At 34.1% G+C, this 17859-nt stretch overlaps 4 protein-coding genes across 4 annotated transcripts; 1 reads left to right on the top strand and 3 right to left on the bottom strand.

Moving 5' to 3' along the window:
* Positions 1–4216: 4216 nt before the first annotated feature.
* LOC145624686 (protein POLLENLESS 3-LIKE 2-like) lies at positions 4217–6546 on the top strand. Its single transcript, XM_081677778.1, has 4 exons — positions 4217–4602; positions 4692–4904; positions 4995–5150; positions 5631–6546. The coding sequence occupies exons 1-4, from the start codon at positions 4432–4434 to the stop codon at positions 6537–6539; spliced, it is 1449 nt and encodes a 482-aa protein (XP_081533904.1). The 5' UTR covers positions 4217–4431; the 3' UTR covers positions 6540–6546.
* Positions 6547–7050: 504 nt separating this feature from the next.
* Positions 7051–9128, bottom strand: LOC145624676 (L-ascorbate peroxidase 3-like). The gene is made up of 9 exons (XM_081677767.1): positions 8995–9128; positions 8748–8872; positions 8582–8631; positions 8112–8177; positions 7975–8023; positions 7794–7876; positions 7591–7670; positions 7417–7519; positions 7051–7326 (listed from the first exon to the last, which is right to left on the bottom strand). Exons 1-9 carry the CDS (start codon positions 9117–9119, stop codon positions 7162–7164), a joined length of 846 nt encoding a protein of 281 aa, XP_081533893.1. The 5' UTR covers positions 9120–9128; the 3' UTR covers positions 7051–7161.
* A 372-nt stretch (positions 9129–9500) lies between these two features.
* LOC145624666 (L-ascorbate peroxidase 5, peroxisomal-like) lies at positions 9501–12161 on the bottom strand. Its single transcript, XM_081677758.1, has 9 exons — positions 11839–12161; positions 11640–11758; positions 11387–11436; positions 11050–11115; positions 10889–10937; positions 10651–10733; positions 10431–10510; positions 10191–10293; positions 9501–9917 (listed from the first exon to the last, which is right to left on the bottom strand). The coding sequence occupies exons 1-9, from the start codon at positions 11973–11975 to the stop codon at positions 9816–9818; spliced, it is 789 nt and encodes a 262-aa protein (XP_081533884.1). The 5' UTR covers positions 11976–12161; the 3' UTR covers positions 9501–9815.
* Positions 12162–14342: 2181 nt separating this feature from the next.
* On the bottom strand, positions 14343–17443 carry LOC145560337 (L-ascorbate peroxidase 3-like). Its single transcript, XM_081621596.1, has 9 exons — positions 17252–17443; positions 16666–16784; positions 16497–16546; positions 16159–16224; positions 15975–16023; positions 15372–15454; positions 15168–15247; positions 14940–15042; positions 14343–14645 (listed from the first exon to the last, which is right to left on the bottom strand). Exons 1-9 carry the CDS (start codon positions 17374–17376, stop codon positions 14550–14552), a joined length of 771 nt encoding a protein of 256 aa, XP_081477722.1. The 5' UTR covers positions 17377–17443; the 3' UTR covers positions 14343–14549.
* Positions 17444–17859: the final 416 nt, after the last annotated feature.

Raw genomic sequence — 17859 nt, 5'->3', positions numbered from 1 at the left:
ATTTTTTTTTTCCTCACGAAAAATGGTTAAAAAATTACAAAATTGAAGGATATAATAATCCACGCTTTTTGAGGAAATTTTGAGGTTTCGAGGCCCAGTGGTGAAAAGTGTTGAGATCCTAGGGTATATATCTCGGGGTCAATTAATGTAGTTTTAAACCATATATGATCATTATATTTTGTCATAAACGTACGTGGTAGGCTTGAGTTTACGAAATCACTACAAGTTGTGAACGGGTAAAATGACCGTTTAAGGGCATATTCGATGGTTCCACCGACCCAATTTGACTCTCGAAGGATATAAGGGACCATAGTAAACATCTCGGCAATTTTTATTTCCGAGATAAAAAAGGTCAAAAAATTACAAAATTGAAGCCTATAATCCACGCTTTTTTAGGAAATTTTGAGGTTTCAAGGCCCGGTGGCGAACAACCTTGAGAACCTAAGGTATACATCTCAGGGTCATATAATGTCGTTTAAAACCACATAATATCATTAAATGGTGTCATAAACGTCCGTGGTAGGCTTGAGTTTACAAAATCGGTGCAAGTTGCGAACGGGTAAAATGACCGTTTAAGGGCATATTGGTTGGTTCCACCGACCCAATTGGACTCTTGGAGGGTATTAGGGACCATGGTTAGCTTCTCAACAATTTTTATTTTCGGACGAAAAAATGTCAAAAAATTACAATATTGAAGGCTAATCCACGCTTTTTTAGGAAATTTTGAGGTTTTGGGGTCCGGTGGCGAAAAATGTTGAGACCCTAGGGAAAATATCTCGGTGTCATATAATGTCGTTTGAAACCATATATGATTATTATATGTTGTCATAAACGTAAATGATAGGCTTGAGTTTACGAAATTACGACAAGTTGTGAAGGGGTAAAATTACCGTTTAAGGGCATATTGGATGGTTCCATCAACCCAATTGGACTCCTGGATATAAGGGACCATGGTAAACATCTCGGCAATTTTTATTTTCAGGCGAAAAAGGTCAAAAAATTACAAAGTTGAAGGCTATAATCCAGGCTTTTTGAGAAAAATTTGAGGTTTCGGGGCCGGGTGGCGAAAAGCCTTGAAATCCTAAGGAATACATCTTGGGGTCATATAACACTGTTTGAAACCATATATGATCATTATTTGTTTTCATAAACGTCCGTGGTAGGCTTGAGTTTAAGAAATCACTTCAAGTTGTGAACGGGTAAAATAACCGTTTAAGGGCATATTGGATGGTTCCACCGTCCCAATTGGACTCTTGGAGGGTATTAGGGACCATGGTTAACATCTTGACAATTTTTATTTACGAGCGAAAAAAGGTCAAAAATTACAAAATAGAAGGCTATAATAATCCATGCTTTTTGAGGAAATTTTGAGGTTTCGGGGCTTGGCAGCGATAATCCTTGAGACCTCTAAGGGTACATCTCGGGGTCATATAATGTCGTTTGAAACCATATACGATCATTATATGTTATCATAAACGTCCGTGGTAGGCTTGAGTTTACGAAATCACTACAAGTTGTGATCGGGGAAAATGATCGTTTAAGGGCATATTGGATGTTTCCATTGACCCAATTGTACTCCCAGAGGGAATTAGGGACCATGGTAAACATCTTGGTAATTTTTAGTTTCGGGCGAAAGAAGGTCAAAAAATTACAAATTTGAAGGCTATATATCCACGCTTTTTTGAGGAAATTTTGAGGTTTAGGGACCCGATAGCGAAAAGCCTTGAGACCCTGAGGGATACATCTTGGGGTCATATAATACCGTTTGAAACCACATATGATCATTATATGTTGTCATAAACGTCCGTGGTAGGCTTGAGTTTACGAAATCACTTCAAGTTGTGAACGGGTAAAATAACCGTTTTAAGGGCATATTGGATGGTTCCACCGACCCAGTTGGACTCTTGGAGGGTATTAGGGACCATGGTTAACATCTTGACAATTTTTATTTACGGGCGAAAAAAGGTCAAAAATTACAAAATTGAAGGCTATAATCCACGCTTTTTGAGAAATTTTGAGGTTTCGGGGCACGGTGGCGAAAAGCCTTGAAACCCTAAGGGATACATCTTGGGGTCATATAATGCCGTTTGAAACCATATATGATCATTATATGTTGTCATAAACATCCGTGGTAGGCTTGAGTTTACGAAATCACTACAAGTTGTGATCGGGTAAAATGACCGTTTAAGGGCATATTGGAAGGTTCCATTGACCCAATTGTACTCCCGAAGAGTAATAAAACCATGGTAAACATCTTGGCAATTTTTAGTTCTGGGCGAAAGAAAGTCAAAAAATTACAAAATTGAAGGATATAATCCACGCTTTTTGAGGAAATTTTGAGGTTTCGGGGCCCGGTGGCGAATAACCTTGAGACCCTAAGGGATACATCTCGGGGTCATATAATTCCGTTTGAAACCACGTATGATCATTATATGTTGTCATAAACGTCCGTGGTAGGCTTGATTTTACGAAATCACTTCAAGCTGTGAACGGGTAAAATGACAGTTTAAGGGCATATTGGATGGTTCCACCGAGCCAATTGGACTCTTAGAGGCTATTAGCTAGGGACCATGGTAAACATCTCGGCAATTTTTATTTCTGGGCGAAAAAAGTTCAAAAAATTACACAATTGAAGGCTATAATAATCCACGTTTTTAAGGAAATTTTGAGGTTTTGGGGCCTGGTGGCGAAAAGTGGCAAAATTGAAGGCTATAATCCACCTCATTGTACGAGTATAGGCTAGGTTAAGATCATTGTCGGTTAGACAGTCCTCGGGTCGGGTCAATTTTTAACAGCTTTAGGGTCACAATACTTTTCGTCACCAGGCCCCGAAACCTCAAAAATTCCTCAAAAACTGTGGATTATATATCCTTCAATTTTGTAATTTTTTGACCGGAAATAAAAATTGTCGAGATGTTTAACATGGTCCCTAATACCCTCCGAGAGTTTAATTGGGTTGGTGTAACTATCCAATTTGCCTTTAAATGGTCATTTTACCTGTTTTCGTACAAGTCTCTTGTATTGGCTATAAGCTCTCACGGAGCCTTTATGTTGCCGGATAATGTTCATATATGGGTCCACACAATATTATATGATCCCGGGATTCATCCCGTAGTGTTCCCTAAAATTCCAACACCAGCTCCCGACACCTCCTAAATCGCTCCGATTTCGTGTATTATAGTAGAGTTTTCGATTCGGGTAATCAAGTCGAATTTGGGTTAGGTCAAATCATGTCTCGGGTTGAATTAGTATCTGGTTATGTCGGGTCAATCTAGCCTCATATCAGGTTCAAGTTTGGGTAGGTCAATTTCAGTTGAGTTTATTTTGGGTTGTTCACCTTTTCGGATATATGCCGGGTTCTATTCGAGCCAAATTCAGATTGGATTCAATTTCAGGTTCGGGTTGTGTGTGAGTCAGGTTTGAGTTGGTTAATAGATGTTACATTTGGGTTTGAGTTAGTGTTGAGTTGGGTTTTGGTTCAACTTCAATTCCAATAAATATAGATGTGCTCAAGTTGAACCTATATAATTATGTCTTCCATAATTTGATTGGCATCAGGATTTTATTAAACCTATATATGAGTAATAGAGAACAAAAGGTATATAACCTGAATCGGATTGTGGGTTTACAGATTTGTACCAGTATATAAGTTGAACAAAAGACATATAAATTTTATTAAACCTTCCATGACTCGGGTACAGGTTCTAATTGGGTCGGGTACTAGTTCGGGTACAAATTGTTTTTGGGTCGGATTAAATCGGTTGACGGTTACTCTCAGGTCGGGAGTAGGTTCGAGTTCAGGTCAAAAAGTATTGGATCAAATCGGTTGTCGGTTAACATATGGTTAGGTTCAGGTCAGGTTACAGGTCTCTAGTTTCACCCCATTGTCCGGGTACAGGTTGGGTTAAGATCATTGCCGATTCAGATCGAGTTCTCAAGTCGTGTCAGTTCTTGACAGCTCTACTCACGAGTTTAATACTTTAATCTTGTCTTGACATATAATCCAAGAAATCTCACCCCAAATCGATCTATTCCCTTTTCTATAATTCTATTCCCATTACTCCATTAGGCAGATTAATGGGCTGATCCAGGCCCAATCACCTTAACAATAGCACAATACACCACCGTATATCTGTAACGGCTACTTGAACAATCAATTATAAAAAAAAAAAAAGAAAAAATAAATAAACAAACATAGTACCGTTGCTCAACGGTAGAATTTCAAACCAAATATCTACCTTGCCCTTTCCCCTCTTCATCTCCGCTCCCCTTCCTTCTGCCTCCTCCTCATATCTCTCTCTCTCCTCTGCTTAAACTGCACTTGAGAGTCTGATTATCTGCATTTTTATCTAATCCCTCTAATTATTTAACTTAATTTAATCTTCATTACTAATAACTCATAATCAAACCTTAAAAAAAAAATCAGAAAAAATGCAAGAAATGTGGAATGGTCCTCCTGGGTTTAGGCCATCAAAATCAGCTTCAGCACCTTGTTCTCCAGCAAAGCCGCTTTCGATGCCTCGAACCCGGTCCGAGTCCTTCCACATTACCCATAAAGTTCCTGTTGGTGATACTCCTTATGTTAGAGCCAAACATGTTCAGGTTTGTGTATAATTCAGTACTAATGTCATTTTTTTTTTGGGTTGTGAAATATTGAATTTTGGTTTTGGTTTTTGGGTTGATTTGATCAGTTGGTGGATAAAGATCCAGAGAAGGCGATTCCTCTATTTTGGGCTGCAATTAATGCTGGAGATAGAGTTGATAGTGCTCTTAAAGATATGGCTATTGTTATGAAGCAGCAAAATCGGGCTGATGAAGCGATTGAGGCTATTAAATCGTTGCGAAGCCGGTGTTCGGAGCAGGCTCAGGAGTCTCTTGATAACATTCTCTTGGATCTCTATAAGGTAGTTTAATAGAGCTTTCACAATTGACTTGAAAAATAATTGGTGTACATTTTATTGGTAATTGATCAATTGGGGTGTTTGTTGTTGCAGAGATGTGGGAGATTGGATGATCAAATAGCTCTTTTGAAGCACAAATTGTATTTGATTCAACAAGGGTTAGCATTCAATGGGAAACGGACGAAAACAGCGCGATCTCAAGGGAAAAAATTTCAGGTCTCAGTTGAGCAAGAAGCCACTCGTTTGCTGGTAAGAAATTAGTCCATAAAATCATTCAATTGTTCAGTTGGTTATAAATTTATTAATATTTTAAATCACAACAAATTCTAGCGTGATACGGTCTCATGTTATGTAACATCACCCCTATATCTTACTTTATCCGAAACAACAGTTACATCTTACCTTTTTACGTGTGCCAATGTAACATTGCGGGGTATGTATAATTAAATGCGTATTTTTGTTAAATAACTCCTACATTCTACTTGATCCGAAACAATTGTTACATTAAATCTTTTTACACATATGTAATTGTATGTTCCAAAACAGTTATAATGTGTACATAAATCACAAATGAGGGTCAATATTGTGTTTGTGAAATGGTGACAATAGTCAAACTATAACAATTATATTAATTAAAATTATTATGTCACAAAGCTTTTGTGGAATGGTGACAAAAGTTAAAGTGTAACGATTATATTAACACTAACCCTCATAAAATTATTATTTCAGGGAAATTTAGGATGGGCACTGATGCAGCAAAACAACTATGTAGAAGCAGAGGATGCATACAGAAGAGCATTATCTATTGCACCAGATAACAACAAGATGTGCAATCTAGGCATCTGCCTAATGAAACAGGGGAGAATCGTCGAGGCGAAACAGACTCTCCGGCGAGTGAAGCCGGCAGTAGCGGATGGGCCGAGAGGGATGGACTCCCACCTCAAGGCTTATGAAAGGGCACAACAAATGCTTGCAGACTTGGAATCAGAGATGATGCAGAAAGCAGGGGACTCTGTTTCAGAACAGAGCAGGCTTTTCAATACTTTCTTGGGATCTTCCTCACTTTGGCAGCCTCAACCTTGCAGAGAAACATATACCTGCCAACCAACCAGCAAAATCCCAGATGAATTTCCTGATGAAAACACAAATTCCAACATTTTATCAAACAATAATCAGAATTTCCCACCAAAACCAAATGGGTTTTTACCAATGGGAAATTCTTGGAATATTGATGCTCCCCCATTTTATTCCTCCAAATTGGGGGGAACCCAATTCAATGAGACCCTTAAGAGGACGAGGTCCGGGAGCGCGGCGAGTTTTGGAAATGAGAATAACAATCCAGCAGTGGAGGAGGAGACTATCAAGATTAGTAGTAAAAATGGTAATCAAGAGAGGGAAAATAAGATTTTGAGGAGGTCATTGGAGGAACCACTTAATAAAGTAGCTGATTTTTTGCCAGATGACAAAGATTTTGAAGATGCTATAATTTCTGCAGTTCTGAATACAATTGATACAGAGAATTCTGCTGCTGAAGTTAAGATAATCTCACAGAAGTTTGAGGTGAAGAAGGCTGCTGCAGTTGACAGGAGGCTGAAAGTTTTTCAGGATATAACTTTGTCTTTGAGTCCTAGGGCTTAACAAAAAAAAAATTGAGTCTTGGATTGATTTAATTTAATTCACTCAATTTATGCTAATTTAATTAATTTAGTATAATAGGAGATGCACTTGTTCTCCTTTTTCTTGATCTTCTTACAATGTTTAACTTTCAGCCTGCTGCTGCATATTGGTAGTAGTTTTGGGGATTAAGAAATAGTTTTAATTGTTTAACCAAGGAATTATTTATATCACATGAAGATAATAAAGTTTTTATTGTCATTTATCTCAGTCTCATCTTACCTTGTATATGCTATTTGGTCCTTGTTGCCATTATTTGGCCTTTATAGCATTGATTAAGCAAAATTATCATTTAGCTAACCGTATGCATTTTAGTTATGGTTTCTCTTTATTCCGTACATTGTTATTTGTTAGAATGTAACACTATTATCGTTTAGCTAACCTTAGGGTTTTCTCTTTATTCAGTACATATTTAGAATGTAGCGCCATAACAGTTACGTATCTAAAGTTTTTGTTTACATAATTAATGCAACATTTCGAATGAGATGGTATTCATTTCCTTTATTGCTTAAATTAGGGAACAGTAAAGAAATTCTCAGGTTTTATTTGGTACAGTACTATATATCAGCATTTGTATTTGTATTCTCTATTCATTCTTGTTTAATTCATACAAGATAATTACAGTAACAGAGACAATTACACCAAGTGCAGCCTTAGAAACTATCTTCCTCCAAGGAAGGGGTGGATTGAACCCCAACTCTGAGAGCTTCTTGTGTGATTCTGCATAATCTCTGAAGAACGCGTCTTCATCCTGATATTTTAAACGATCTCATCAGTTAATTCAGCAGCTAATTTACATGCTCAGAACTGTAAATACACTGTGTTGAAAGCAGTAGATTACCTTAGCATAGAGCTCAACATAGCGTCGAAATTTAGGATCATCTACAAGGGCCTTATCAGTAGGAAGTTTCAATAGCCCCCGTCGTTCACCTCTCAACAACTCTCTGATAATATTACAAGTGTAAGTTGTTTGTTACATCAATGGCTAAATGACATTTTATGATTTTGAACTTACACATAATATGAATTGTCGAATTTCATAGGGTCTTTAGTCCAAAAGCCTTCGTAACCTGATATTTCCTTATGCGCTACACCCTAGATGTTGTACCAGTGACCAAAAATGAGCAGATCAGCAAAATATCAACCAGTTTGGTTTATAAAAAATCAGGTGGAAAGAACAAAGTTGTAACGTTGTGCTAAGGTCTAATAATAGTCTACCAGTGTGTGGCCTCCTGATAGCGCGACAATATCCTTGTCAGTAAATCCCATTCTGTTAAATACTTCTCTCAAATGTTCAGCACCTGTAATCAAATAGATGGTCTTAGTAACATGTCCTTCATACAAACATGTTACCAGAAGATTACTCATATTACTTATGAGATAGTTGTAGAACACACACCGAAATCTGCATTAGGAAGGCGTCCTTCCTCTGGAGATTCTGTGGAGTCCTGTTATTAACATCGATATTAGATAAGAAGTACTACTACATATAACAGATAAAGTGTTCTTGTAACATGTATGTATGTACTGTCTTACCACTCGTCCAGGAACAAAGTCGATGGTTGGGCCACCTGTGACTTCAACTGCAACAACTCCAGCAAGCTGAAAGAAACAAGGGATGTTTGAGAATGAGCTTAAACAGATTGCAGTGGCTTAATTGATTTAGTTATGATAAAGAACATTGTTGAGCATCTAACACTAGTCTAACCAATGTAATAGGTTAAGAAAGTGAAATTAAGCTAGGTACTTGTTTAATTATTAAAGTTGACATCTAAATTTGTTGACTTATTAGCAAAGGAAGGAATGCTTAGAGAAATTCCTTTCTTCTAGATTAGGAAAACTGGTTACATACATTAAATCACAAAAAGAACAGCTCATATGTAGATATTTACGTGTATGTTCATAGTTAACTATCATGTTGTCTCAACCCGGCTTCTGAATAGAGGGATCATTGTGAAAATAATAAATCAATATTTCAAAAAAGTATACGTGACTGATTATTCTACCTGATAAAGATCCGCATAAGTGATCTTTGGGTGTTTAGCCTTTATTTCTTCTGAAATGAACAACAAAAAAAATTTATTAGAGGAAGTTTAATTACTGTTGCTAGAAATTCTTATCCATATACACAAGAAATTAAACCAGTGTTAGGACTAATTAGTTAAAGCTCACCACAAAGAGCAACAGCTGTTTTGAGGCCACGGTTGGCTCTATGCTCCATTTCTTCCTCGTTTCTGATTGAGCCATTCGGGCCTCCTGTTTTCGTCTTTTCATCATATGTACCTGCATCATGCCATCTACGCCACCAGAAGAAAACATGAAGTAAGCAAACATTGAATAAATTTTTTTTTAAAAAAAAAAAAAAAAAAAACCATTAGTACATATTAGTGGAAAATTTGATGCAAGAGAGATTACATACGCTAAGCGAAGCATGCTAGGAGCACATTGCTTAGTAGAGATGAGAGCGCGAAGGTCTCTTCGAGCTCTCTCAATTTCCTTCAAATATTCACCATCCACTAACTGTTTTTTTCCTCTTCCTATCATATTTGTAAAACTTGGAGAAAATGAAAGTGTAGTCTTGGACTAATGGTAAAATATTGGCTATTAATATATAACGAGCTTCATTCGAATATGAAGAGTTCAATTCAAGTTAAGTGAGGGAATTAACAAAGGCAAAGGATTGAATTAATTACTAGAACTGTCCAAGTAAGGGATTGCTTTTATGCTTTTGCTTGTATAAAAGGGAACAGTGAAAATTTGAAATGAGTTTATTCAAATCCCAAGCAAATGCTTTAGGTATATATTTCAATTTTTAGGAATATTGTTGTTTAATTGTAAGATTGATCAAATATCCAATTATTCAATTTTACAAAATCACCACCTCAAAGCGCCAAAATAATTCGAAGATAGATAGAAAATCATTGCTAAGGCATAAAATGTCACCTAGTGATCACAGAACATGATATCAATAAAACTTAGCAACAAGCCAAGTTTTTCTCAGTACATGAGGTAGGGGACTGGGGATTGTACCAGTTTCGAGCAAGTGAACTCGTGCACATACAATTTTCCCCATTATTAGCACTCCTTAATATTACATATATAATACTAGTACATTACTAGGGAAAGTTTATGATTCCACATTTAATTCAAAATAACAACATAGAGTATTAGATCACAGCCTACAGGAACATCCACTACATATCAGTCTAGGCTGCCATCCATTCATGCATCTTCTACCTTTCAGGCTTTCTTAGAGTGGCAGCATGGATGCCCTGGGTGAAACCCGAGCTCTGACATCTTCTTGTGTGAGTCCGCGTAGTGTGCAAAGAAGACCTTTTCATCCTGCCAATTCAAAACAGAATGAATATTGATCAGTTCCTAATCTGACAAAATAATTCAGAACTCAATTAGCTGCTGTCATAAGAGCCTGCAAATCAGAGCCTTGCATAGCTCATTCTTTCGTTCTGCCTGATAATTACGCAGAATACTCTCTATCACTATTCAGAGCCTGCAGATTAAGCCTTATTGCATAGTTCATACTTAGCACTAGTATTCAGAGCCATATTACAGAGTAATATAGTACTAAAACAGTAAGAAATGGATATGCTGTATTACCTTAGCATACAGTTGAACATATTTACGGAAATCAGGGTCCTCAGCAAGAACTTTGTCTGTAGGGAATTGCACCAGTCCAGGAGTTTCACCCTTCCTCAAGTTTCTGATCACAAAAAGAAACTAAATCTCTTAGTAAACATTGTTAAGACAAATAATTCATATATGGAAATTCTACATATTTACATGAATATATATCTTGTTAATGTAATAACTTCCATTGAAAATACAATATAATCTTACACATAATAGGAATTGTCAAACTTCAAAGGATCTTTGGTGAAAGGACCATCAAAACCCGATATATCCTTGTGTGCTCGACCCTGTAAGTTAAGTAAATTTTAAGCTAAAATGTGTACAAAATAAACAATCATTACTAGATTGGTCATTTTTCCATGAAAAAAAAAACAGAACAAATGAAGTTAATACAGATTGCCAAAGGATTATAGAAAAATTAGCTTACCAAAGTGTGAGCTCCAGATAGAACCACAATATCCCTATTGTTCAAGCCCATTCGATAAAATATATCCTTCAAATGCTGGGAACCTACAATGATACATAGAATCCATACAATTATCAACTATACATGTAAAAGATAGGAATGATACAAAAATAAACCACATAAGATCTCATACGCGAATCTAGCTAGATTAAATCATGGCCTTCAATGCTTGAAAAAAGATCAAAGTGTTTTTATTTACCTCCATTAGGGTTTGGAAGGTCTCCGCGGTCTTGTTGATCCAGAGCATCCTATTTGAACGAACCACAATATATATATTTGTAAGGTACAGTTATGATAATCAATTAATAAGGATGATTTTGAGATACACTCTTTCAAATTTGATGTTGATGTGTCACTTACTGGTCGACCAGGGATAAAAGGAATAACAGGACCTCCAGTAACTTCAACAGCAACAACACCAGCAAGCTGAAACAACAAAAATACAGTAGATGCATGCTGAGAAGTTAGACCATAGTACATGCAGTTTCACCGGCAAAATTATGTAGGTACACTACTTTGTGTTTCATGATTGTTGTCACTTTACTAATTCAAATTGCACAGGTTGACAGAGCTCTAGCTCTAATTAATTCTATCCAAAAAGCAGTAATCTTATCACTTAAAACTCTAAGTGTAAAGATAGATAGCACAATAATAACTCATTATCAACATCTTTTTTTTTTCTCAATTAGAAATTTACCTGGTAAAGGTCAGCATATGTGACCTTGGGGTGCTTAACCTTCACTTGTTCTGAGACAACAGATGGCCGAAACTTGTGTTAGAACTTAGAAAAGTAACTTGAATACCTCCATACCCATACTTAGGGCCTGTTCTCATACGTTTATTTTCAGTTCAGTTCAGCTCAGCTGAGTTCAGTATATGAGAACAGGCCCTTACACACACGCACACATGTAGGAGAAAGGAGAAAACAGAAAGCACAAAGTAGGTCTCACCGCAGAAATCAATTCCATTCTTAATACCGCCGTTGGGAGGGTTGTTCAGTTCATTCCTAATCGAACCATTTACGCCTCCGGTTTTTGTTTTGGTATCATAAGTACCTGCATCATGGAATCTAATACACCAAAACCAACAAATTAAACAAGAATGTTTAGGGGGTGAATGGGGAGGATTAAATCAAAGAAGAAAGATTACGCTAATCGAAGAACAATGGGAGCAAATTTCTTGTTGTTCTGAAGAAGATGATGTAGGTCTTTACGAGCCCCTTCAATTTGTTTCAAGTATTCGGCATCCACAATGTGCCCGGCTCGCGATTGTTGTTGATGTGCCATGGTGCAACACAATTTCTATTCAAACACTTAGTAATAAAAATTAATTAATTAAGCAGATTACTGGAAAATGTATACAAATTTGGATTGTCAATGTTTATATTTATACAAGGTTTGTATAATGCAAAGAAAATTCGCAAATTATTAAACTTATTCCAAGTTTTCACGTGCCAAAATTTTTAAGAGTAATTTATTAATATTGTATAGAACTATTTAAAAATTGTACGAAATGTTTCATTTTCATGGGTGACTACTTCTGATTTTTTAATTAGAAGCATCCAATTCTGTGAAAAAAAAAAAAAAAAAGTATGAAGTTGATCCTCATCTATATTTGCGTACATAATCTAGAAAGAATAAGATTCAATAATTTAATTAGTTATGAAAATAAGATACAATAATGGAAGTACATACCACATGATTGGAGCAATTTACAATCAACTTGAAATTTTCACCACTCATTCATTATATTATAAGATAGCATCACAAATTGATAAAATGGTGAAATTAATAATTAAGGATACAAATTTGATTAAAAATTTTCACCTATTTCTTTTTTTTTTCTTCGTATATAGGTCGTGTTGTGGTAAAAAGTTAAAAGATTAAATGTGAAGCTGATTGTGATGTTATTAGCTGATCTTGACTATTTGATTATATTAGCTAATTTGACCAATTGATTGTACTAGTTGACTCTATAAAAGTGTTAGACTTTTTAAAGTTGTTTGAGTAAGTAATGTGAATGTAACTGTTAGGGCCTATATATATTTAGTGTGTAGATTAGATAGCTAACGGGCCTAGTTCATGAGCCCTAATCTCTTGTATATATACACTACTCATACTCTAATATAAATCTCAGATTAAAGGATATTTGACAATTCATATATTAAGAGAATTAAATTCTGTCAAACATTCAAATTTAGTCTTGTCAAGGAACCGAATTCAATTTTGTCAAAAAACTTTGCCAAAGATCAAAGAAAAAGGAAGTTTCGATTCTTTCACTCTCAATCTGAAGACTATACACCCCAATATGAAAGAATTGGGACCAAAATTCATTAATATAATGCTAATTGATCATACCCAATATGGAAGTATCTAATACCATTCGACATTACACTAGCTTTAGATTATGGCCAATTGAAGGTCAATTGAGTTTCCACTCGATCTTTTTTCTATTAATTAATTAGCAATATTAAGATTCTAAAACACTCACAATTAAGGCATTTTTTATGTACACATAAGCTAAATTTATAGTTCTTGTCTCTCAAAATTAAAATACAACTTCATGAAACCCATTGTAATCAACTTGTGAGTTATTTCACAACTTGAAAAATAAACTAGAAAACATTGTTTTAAAAGTCGAGAGAATTGGCCTGTGCATGGTACAATGTCTTACACGTGTTTATAGGCTTTTAACAATAGGAACAAACTTAGAATACAACAAAAATTCATATTTTGTGCACATACCATAGATTAGATGATTGTGTAGCGACATCACATATAAGCCACTAATTGAATAATGAGGTTTATAACGCAGATGAGGTAATCGTAATGGGAAAATGGTATTACTTTTATAAACAAGTAGAATTATTTTTTTTTAATAGTCAAACAAAAGAAAAGGGGTTATACTCTCAATTGAACAAATAAATTGGAGTTCTTATAGACAAAATAAGGTTATACACTCATGAATAATTAAGATAACTCATATTTTTGAATATAGGTGACCTCTTATATGAACAAATGTGACCACATAATGGATATGATCAATATCTCAATTATTTTTATCATCATAAACTTTATTTAACGTGGTTTTCAAATAATTCTAACTAATCATTTAAAGTTACCTTAATATTTCAACACTTTATCATTTCAGGTGCCTAAAATATATCACGAAACAAATTTAACGTTTTTTTTTTTAACCAAATTAGTATTACGTTGTCTCAAACGAACTCTCAAATCAAATTTAAAAAAAAAAAAAAATAAATAAATAAAAATTACACTGGCTAATGACTACTCCAGCAACATATTATTGCATGCTATCTCCAGCAACATATTGTTGTAGACTTTTCTCTGATCTCTTCCGTTTAACTATCTCCAGCATTCCAGCAACATATTGCATGCTATGCTAATAAGTAGTTCCGAACAATTCTATAATATTGTATACAAGATTTTTTTTTTTTTTTTTTTTTTTTATCATATACAGATGAATGAATAGGTTGGGACTAATTGTACCAATTTCAATTAAGAAATAAAGAAATCTCAAATAACACTTTGAAACACTAGAAGTTATAATTAGCATTAAGTAATAGTAGTACATCCTAGCTAGTACATCTGGACGTGCTACCATTTATATAAAATAGTAGTAGTACATAATACTAGTACAACTTTAAGGGAATTATTCTAATTAAACTTGAAATCTCAAATACAACATCAACACCATTAATTAATAAGGATACATACTACATACAACCAAACCATAGTACGTACTACAGATATATTAACATATACGAACATCCATATATAAGACATATCAGTCTAGCTTATTAATTAGGTTGCCATATCATGCATGAATATGCAATGACTTCAAGCTTTAGCACCAGCTGGGCTGGGTGGGTGAAACCCGAGCTCCGACATCTTCTTGTGTGATTCAGCATAGTGCGCGAAGAAAGCTTGTTCATCCTGCCATTGTTAAACAAATTATTCTTGATCAGTTCATTTGACAAATTACCAAGTATCATACAACTAGCAAATACTAAGATCCATGAATTTACAAGTAATGTCGATCTACAGTCTCAGCTCAACTCAGCTTAAAAGAACAGGGTCTTAGACTTTTTTTTTTTTTTTTAACAGAAATAGGGTCTTAGACTTCACAGCCTTACATTACATAATTTAATCGAATAATACTACCACGAACCCAATAATATTGAAATAAATCTAATAAATAATGTTCTATAATTTATGAGAGTGTATTACCTTAGCATATAGTTGGACATATTTATTAAAAGCAGGATCCTCGACGAGAACTTTGTCCGTGGGAAATTTCACCAATCCAGGTTTGTCAGCCTTCCTCAAGTTTCTAACATATATAAATTTAATAAAAAAAACCTTATGAGGGTAACATAAATTAAGCAATCAAAATATATAATGTTGTAATTTAATTGGAACTAATTAACTCTTGTAATATATTACGTATAATCTTACACAAAATAGGAATTGTCGAATTTGAAAGGTTCCTCCGTGAAAGGACCATCAAAGCCAGATCTATCTCTGTTTGCTCGACCCTGTGATTAAATACGTAAAACATAATTAAAGTATAAAATTGCTTGAACTAGTTATAGTATGTAGGAATTAAATAGTTAAATGTTCTCTTCATCTCATGTAAAAAAGGTGTAGGAATTGGCGTACCAATGTGTGAGCCCCCGATAAGACCACGATATCCCTATCTTTAAAACCCATTCGATTAAATATATCTCTTAGATGTTTGGCATCTGACAAAAATAAAAATAAATACATTTATCAATTATTAGTCACAAATTCACAACAAGTATGATGTATAAAAAAAATTAAAATAAAATAAAATAAAGGTTGAGATCTAATCTCAACATATAAGGATAGGTTCACTTCAGCTTAATTTCAGCTCAGTTCAGTTAAGCTCCAATTAGTTCAGTTCAGTTCAGCTCCTAATTTCCTTCTCTTATAAATATTCATTTCAGTTAGTTCAACTCCAATCAGTTCAGGTGAGTTAAGTTCAGTTCCGATCAATTCAATTCAGTTCAGCTCAGTTCAGTAAATGCGATTACTTCACATTTTTTGCTAGCTAGAACAATGGTTTTATTGAATCAACTTGTATTAGTGAGGTTTGATTCAATGACCTTTGAATTGAAGCAATATTTATACTTTAGTACTAATAGTCTTATTTCAAAGAATAAAAATAAAAAAATAATAGTCTAGACTCTAGAACTAGCATAAAGATATCCATAAAGATGACGAACTAGTGTTGCTATGTACCTCCATTAGGTTGTGGAAGAGCACCACTGTCTTGTTGATCCTTAGAATCCTATTTGGAAAAGTCATAAAAATAAATTGTAGAGTGAGATAATTGTAATAAAAATGGATATTTAATAGAAAAATAAAAGTACACAAATCATTGAAAAAAAAAATTGAAGTTAATGTTCCATGTAACACGACTTACAGGACGACCAGGAACAAAGGCAATTTTAGGTCCTCCGGTTACTTCAACCGCGAGCATACCAGCAAGCTACGTCAAGAACAATACAATTAATGAAAAGTGAATTGTACTATATATGTACACCCATTCGTTACCTTTTCTCAAAAAATAATAATAATAATAATAATAATAATAATAATAATAATAATAATAATAATAATAATAATAATAATAATAATAAAATAAATTAAAATAAAATAAAGAAATAAAAATCGTTACTAATTCAAACGACAAATATTTGGGAATGGAGAGGTAATAATCAAATTTTAAATTTATTGTAGTCAATTAATAAGAAATTTTACCTGGTAAAAATCAGCATAAGTAACCTTTGGGTATTTAGTCTTCACTTGCTCTAATATAAGAAAGTAACAAAATATGTTAATTAGTCAAGTGATACAAGTATGTATAAGGTAAACGCATACATCCATAAAATAGCATTCTATGTGAGGAGATTTCAAGTAATAAGCTTACCCAAAAAATCAACAGCAACTTTGAGACCATTGTTGGGAGGGTTGTTCAACTCACGTCTAATTGAACCATTTGGACCCCCTGTCTTCTTTTTAGCGTCATAAGTTCCTGCTTCGTGAAATCTGTAACACCAGAAGTAAATTAGAGGCCTTAATTAAGATGGGTTCGTTGTTTGTTTTAAGCTATACTATGTATTAATTACCTCATATTAATTAAAGTGTGCACAAAAGGTTTATTTATTATTATTTTATTGACACTCCATATTTTAAATTAATCAAATTAATTATATAGAATAACATTAAGTTAAACAAATTTTCACACGTACAACGTAAATGTGTAATATCTATCACTAACACAAGGTATTGAGTGTTCCACAATATATAATGCAATATTCGACCAACATATTGTATCCCACTTTATTATTTATTAGTTACTCAATTCAACTAAACTAGTATGCATCCATCCACACAAAATAAGTGCGAGACAATTATAAGTAAAATTGACTGAATAATACTAATGCAAATTGAAGTATACATTACGGAGAAAGTATATATATTATTATGAGAGAAAAGAGAAGAAGGATGATTACGCTAAGCGAAGCAAAATGGGAGAGAACTTCTTGTTCTTCTGAAGAAGATCAAGGAGATCTTTACGAGCACCCTCAATTTGTTTCAAATAGTCTACATCAACAACGCTCTTTGTGGTAGCTGCCATGGTACCTTGTTAATAACTTCAAATTTCTTTTAAGTGGAAAAATATATAATAGGATTGATATAAGCTAAGATATACAAATATGAGTTCATGGATAGGCTATTTATAGAAGTTCCTAAGTACGTAGGAAGACCATAAAATAATTAAAGTTCGTTAAATTTTATTCCAAGTTGTCACATGCATTGCAATTTGCAATCGTTTTTTTTTTTTTCGAGAATTATTCCAAGTAGTGATAATAGTAGTTAAATAATGCAAGATATGTTACATTTTCATGGGCGGCTCTCGATTAAAGCATTTTATTCTATATTTTAAAAAACTAAAAAAAAAAAAAGTAGGAAATTTAAATAGAGTTTAGTCTCGTCTCTATTTAGTATAATACTCCATTTTAAATATCTCTCACTTTAATCGTACATGTTTGCCAACGTAAAACTTTGACCATAAATATTTTTGATTGAATATTATAATATATAAAACAATTGAATTGTA

The sequence above is a fragment of the Chenopodium album genome, chromosome 1, assembly GCF_948465745.1.
Source record: "Chenopodium album chromosome 1, dcCheAlbu1.1, whole genome shotgun sequence".
NCBI lineage: Eukaryota > Viridiplantae > Streptophyta > Magnoliopsida > Caryophyllales > Amaranthaceae > Chenopodium > Chenopodium album.
This window is presented reverse-complemented; position numbering and strand designations above follow the sequence as displayed.

What these genes read in the sequence shown, in the direction of transcription:
- LOC145624686 (XM_081677778.1), top strand. Translation starts at nt 4,432, where the DNA reads ATGCAAGAAATGTGGAATGGTCCTCCTGGGTTTAGGCCATCAAAATCA. An exon ending in TTAGAGCCAAACATGTTCAG is followed by an intron (nt 4,603 to 4,691) that starts GTTTGTGTATAA and finishes TGATTTGATCAG; the next exon opens with TTGGTGGATAAAGATCCAGA. An exon ending in TTCTCTTGGATCTCTATAAG is followed by an intron (nt 4,905 to 4,994) that starts GTAGTTTAATAG and finishes TTGTTGTTGCAG; the next exon opens with AGATGTGGGAGATTGGATGA.
- LOC145624676 (XM_081677767.1), bottom strand. Translation starts at nt 9,119, where the DNA reads ATGATAGGAAGAGGAAAAAAACAGTTAGTGGATGGTGAATATTTGAAG. An exon ending in TTCGACAATTCATATTATGT is followed by an intron (nt 7,520 to 7,590) that starts GTAAGTTCAAAA and finishes TAATATTATCAG; the next exon opens with AGAGTTGTTGAGAGGTGAAC. An exon ending in ATGTTGAGCTCTATGCTAAG is followed by an intron (nt 7,327 to 7,416) that starts GTAATCTACTGC and finishes TTAAAATATCAG; the next exon opens with GATGAAGACGCGTTCTTCAG.
- LOC145624666 (XM_081677758.1), bottom strand. Translation starts at nt 11,975, where the DNA reads ATGGCACATCAACAACAATCGCGAGCCGGGCACATTGTGGATGCCGAA. An exon ending in CCTTCCAAACCCTAATGGAG is followed by an intron (nt 10,734 to 10,888) that starts GTAAATAAAAAC and finishes GTATCATTGTAG; the next exon opens with GTTCCCAGCATTTGAAGGAT. An exon ending in TTTGACAATTCCTATTATGT is followed by an intron (nt 10,294 to 10,430) that starts GTAAGATTATAT and finishes TTTTGTGATCAG; the next exon opens with AAACTTGAGGAAGGGTGAAA.
- LOC145560337 (XM_081621596.1), bottom strand. Translation starts at nt 17,376, where the DNA reads ATGGCAGCTACCACAAAGAGCGTTGTTGATGTAGACTATTTGAAACAA. An exon ending in AGTTGCTGTTGATTTTTTGG is followed by an intron (nt 16,547 to 16,665) that starts GTAAGCTTATTA and finishes TTCTTATATTAG; the next exon opens with AGCAAGTGAAGACTAAATAC. An exon ending in ATGTCCAACTATATGCTAAG is followed by an intron (nt 14,646 to 14,939) that starts GTAATACACTCT and finishes TAACAATGGCAG; the next exon opens with GATGAACAAGCTTTCTTCGC.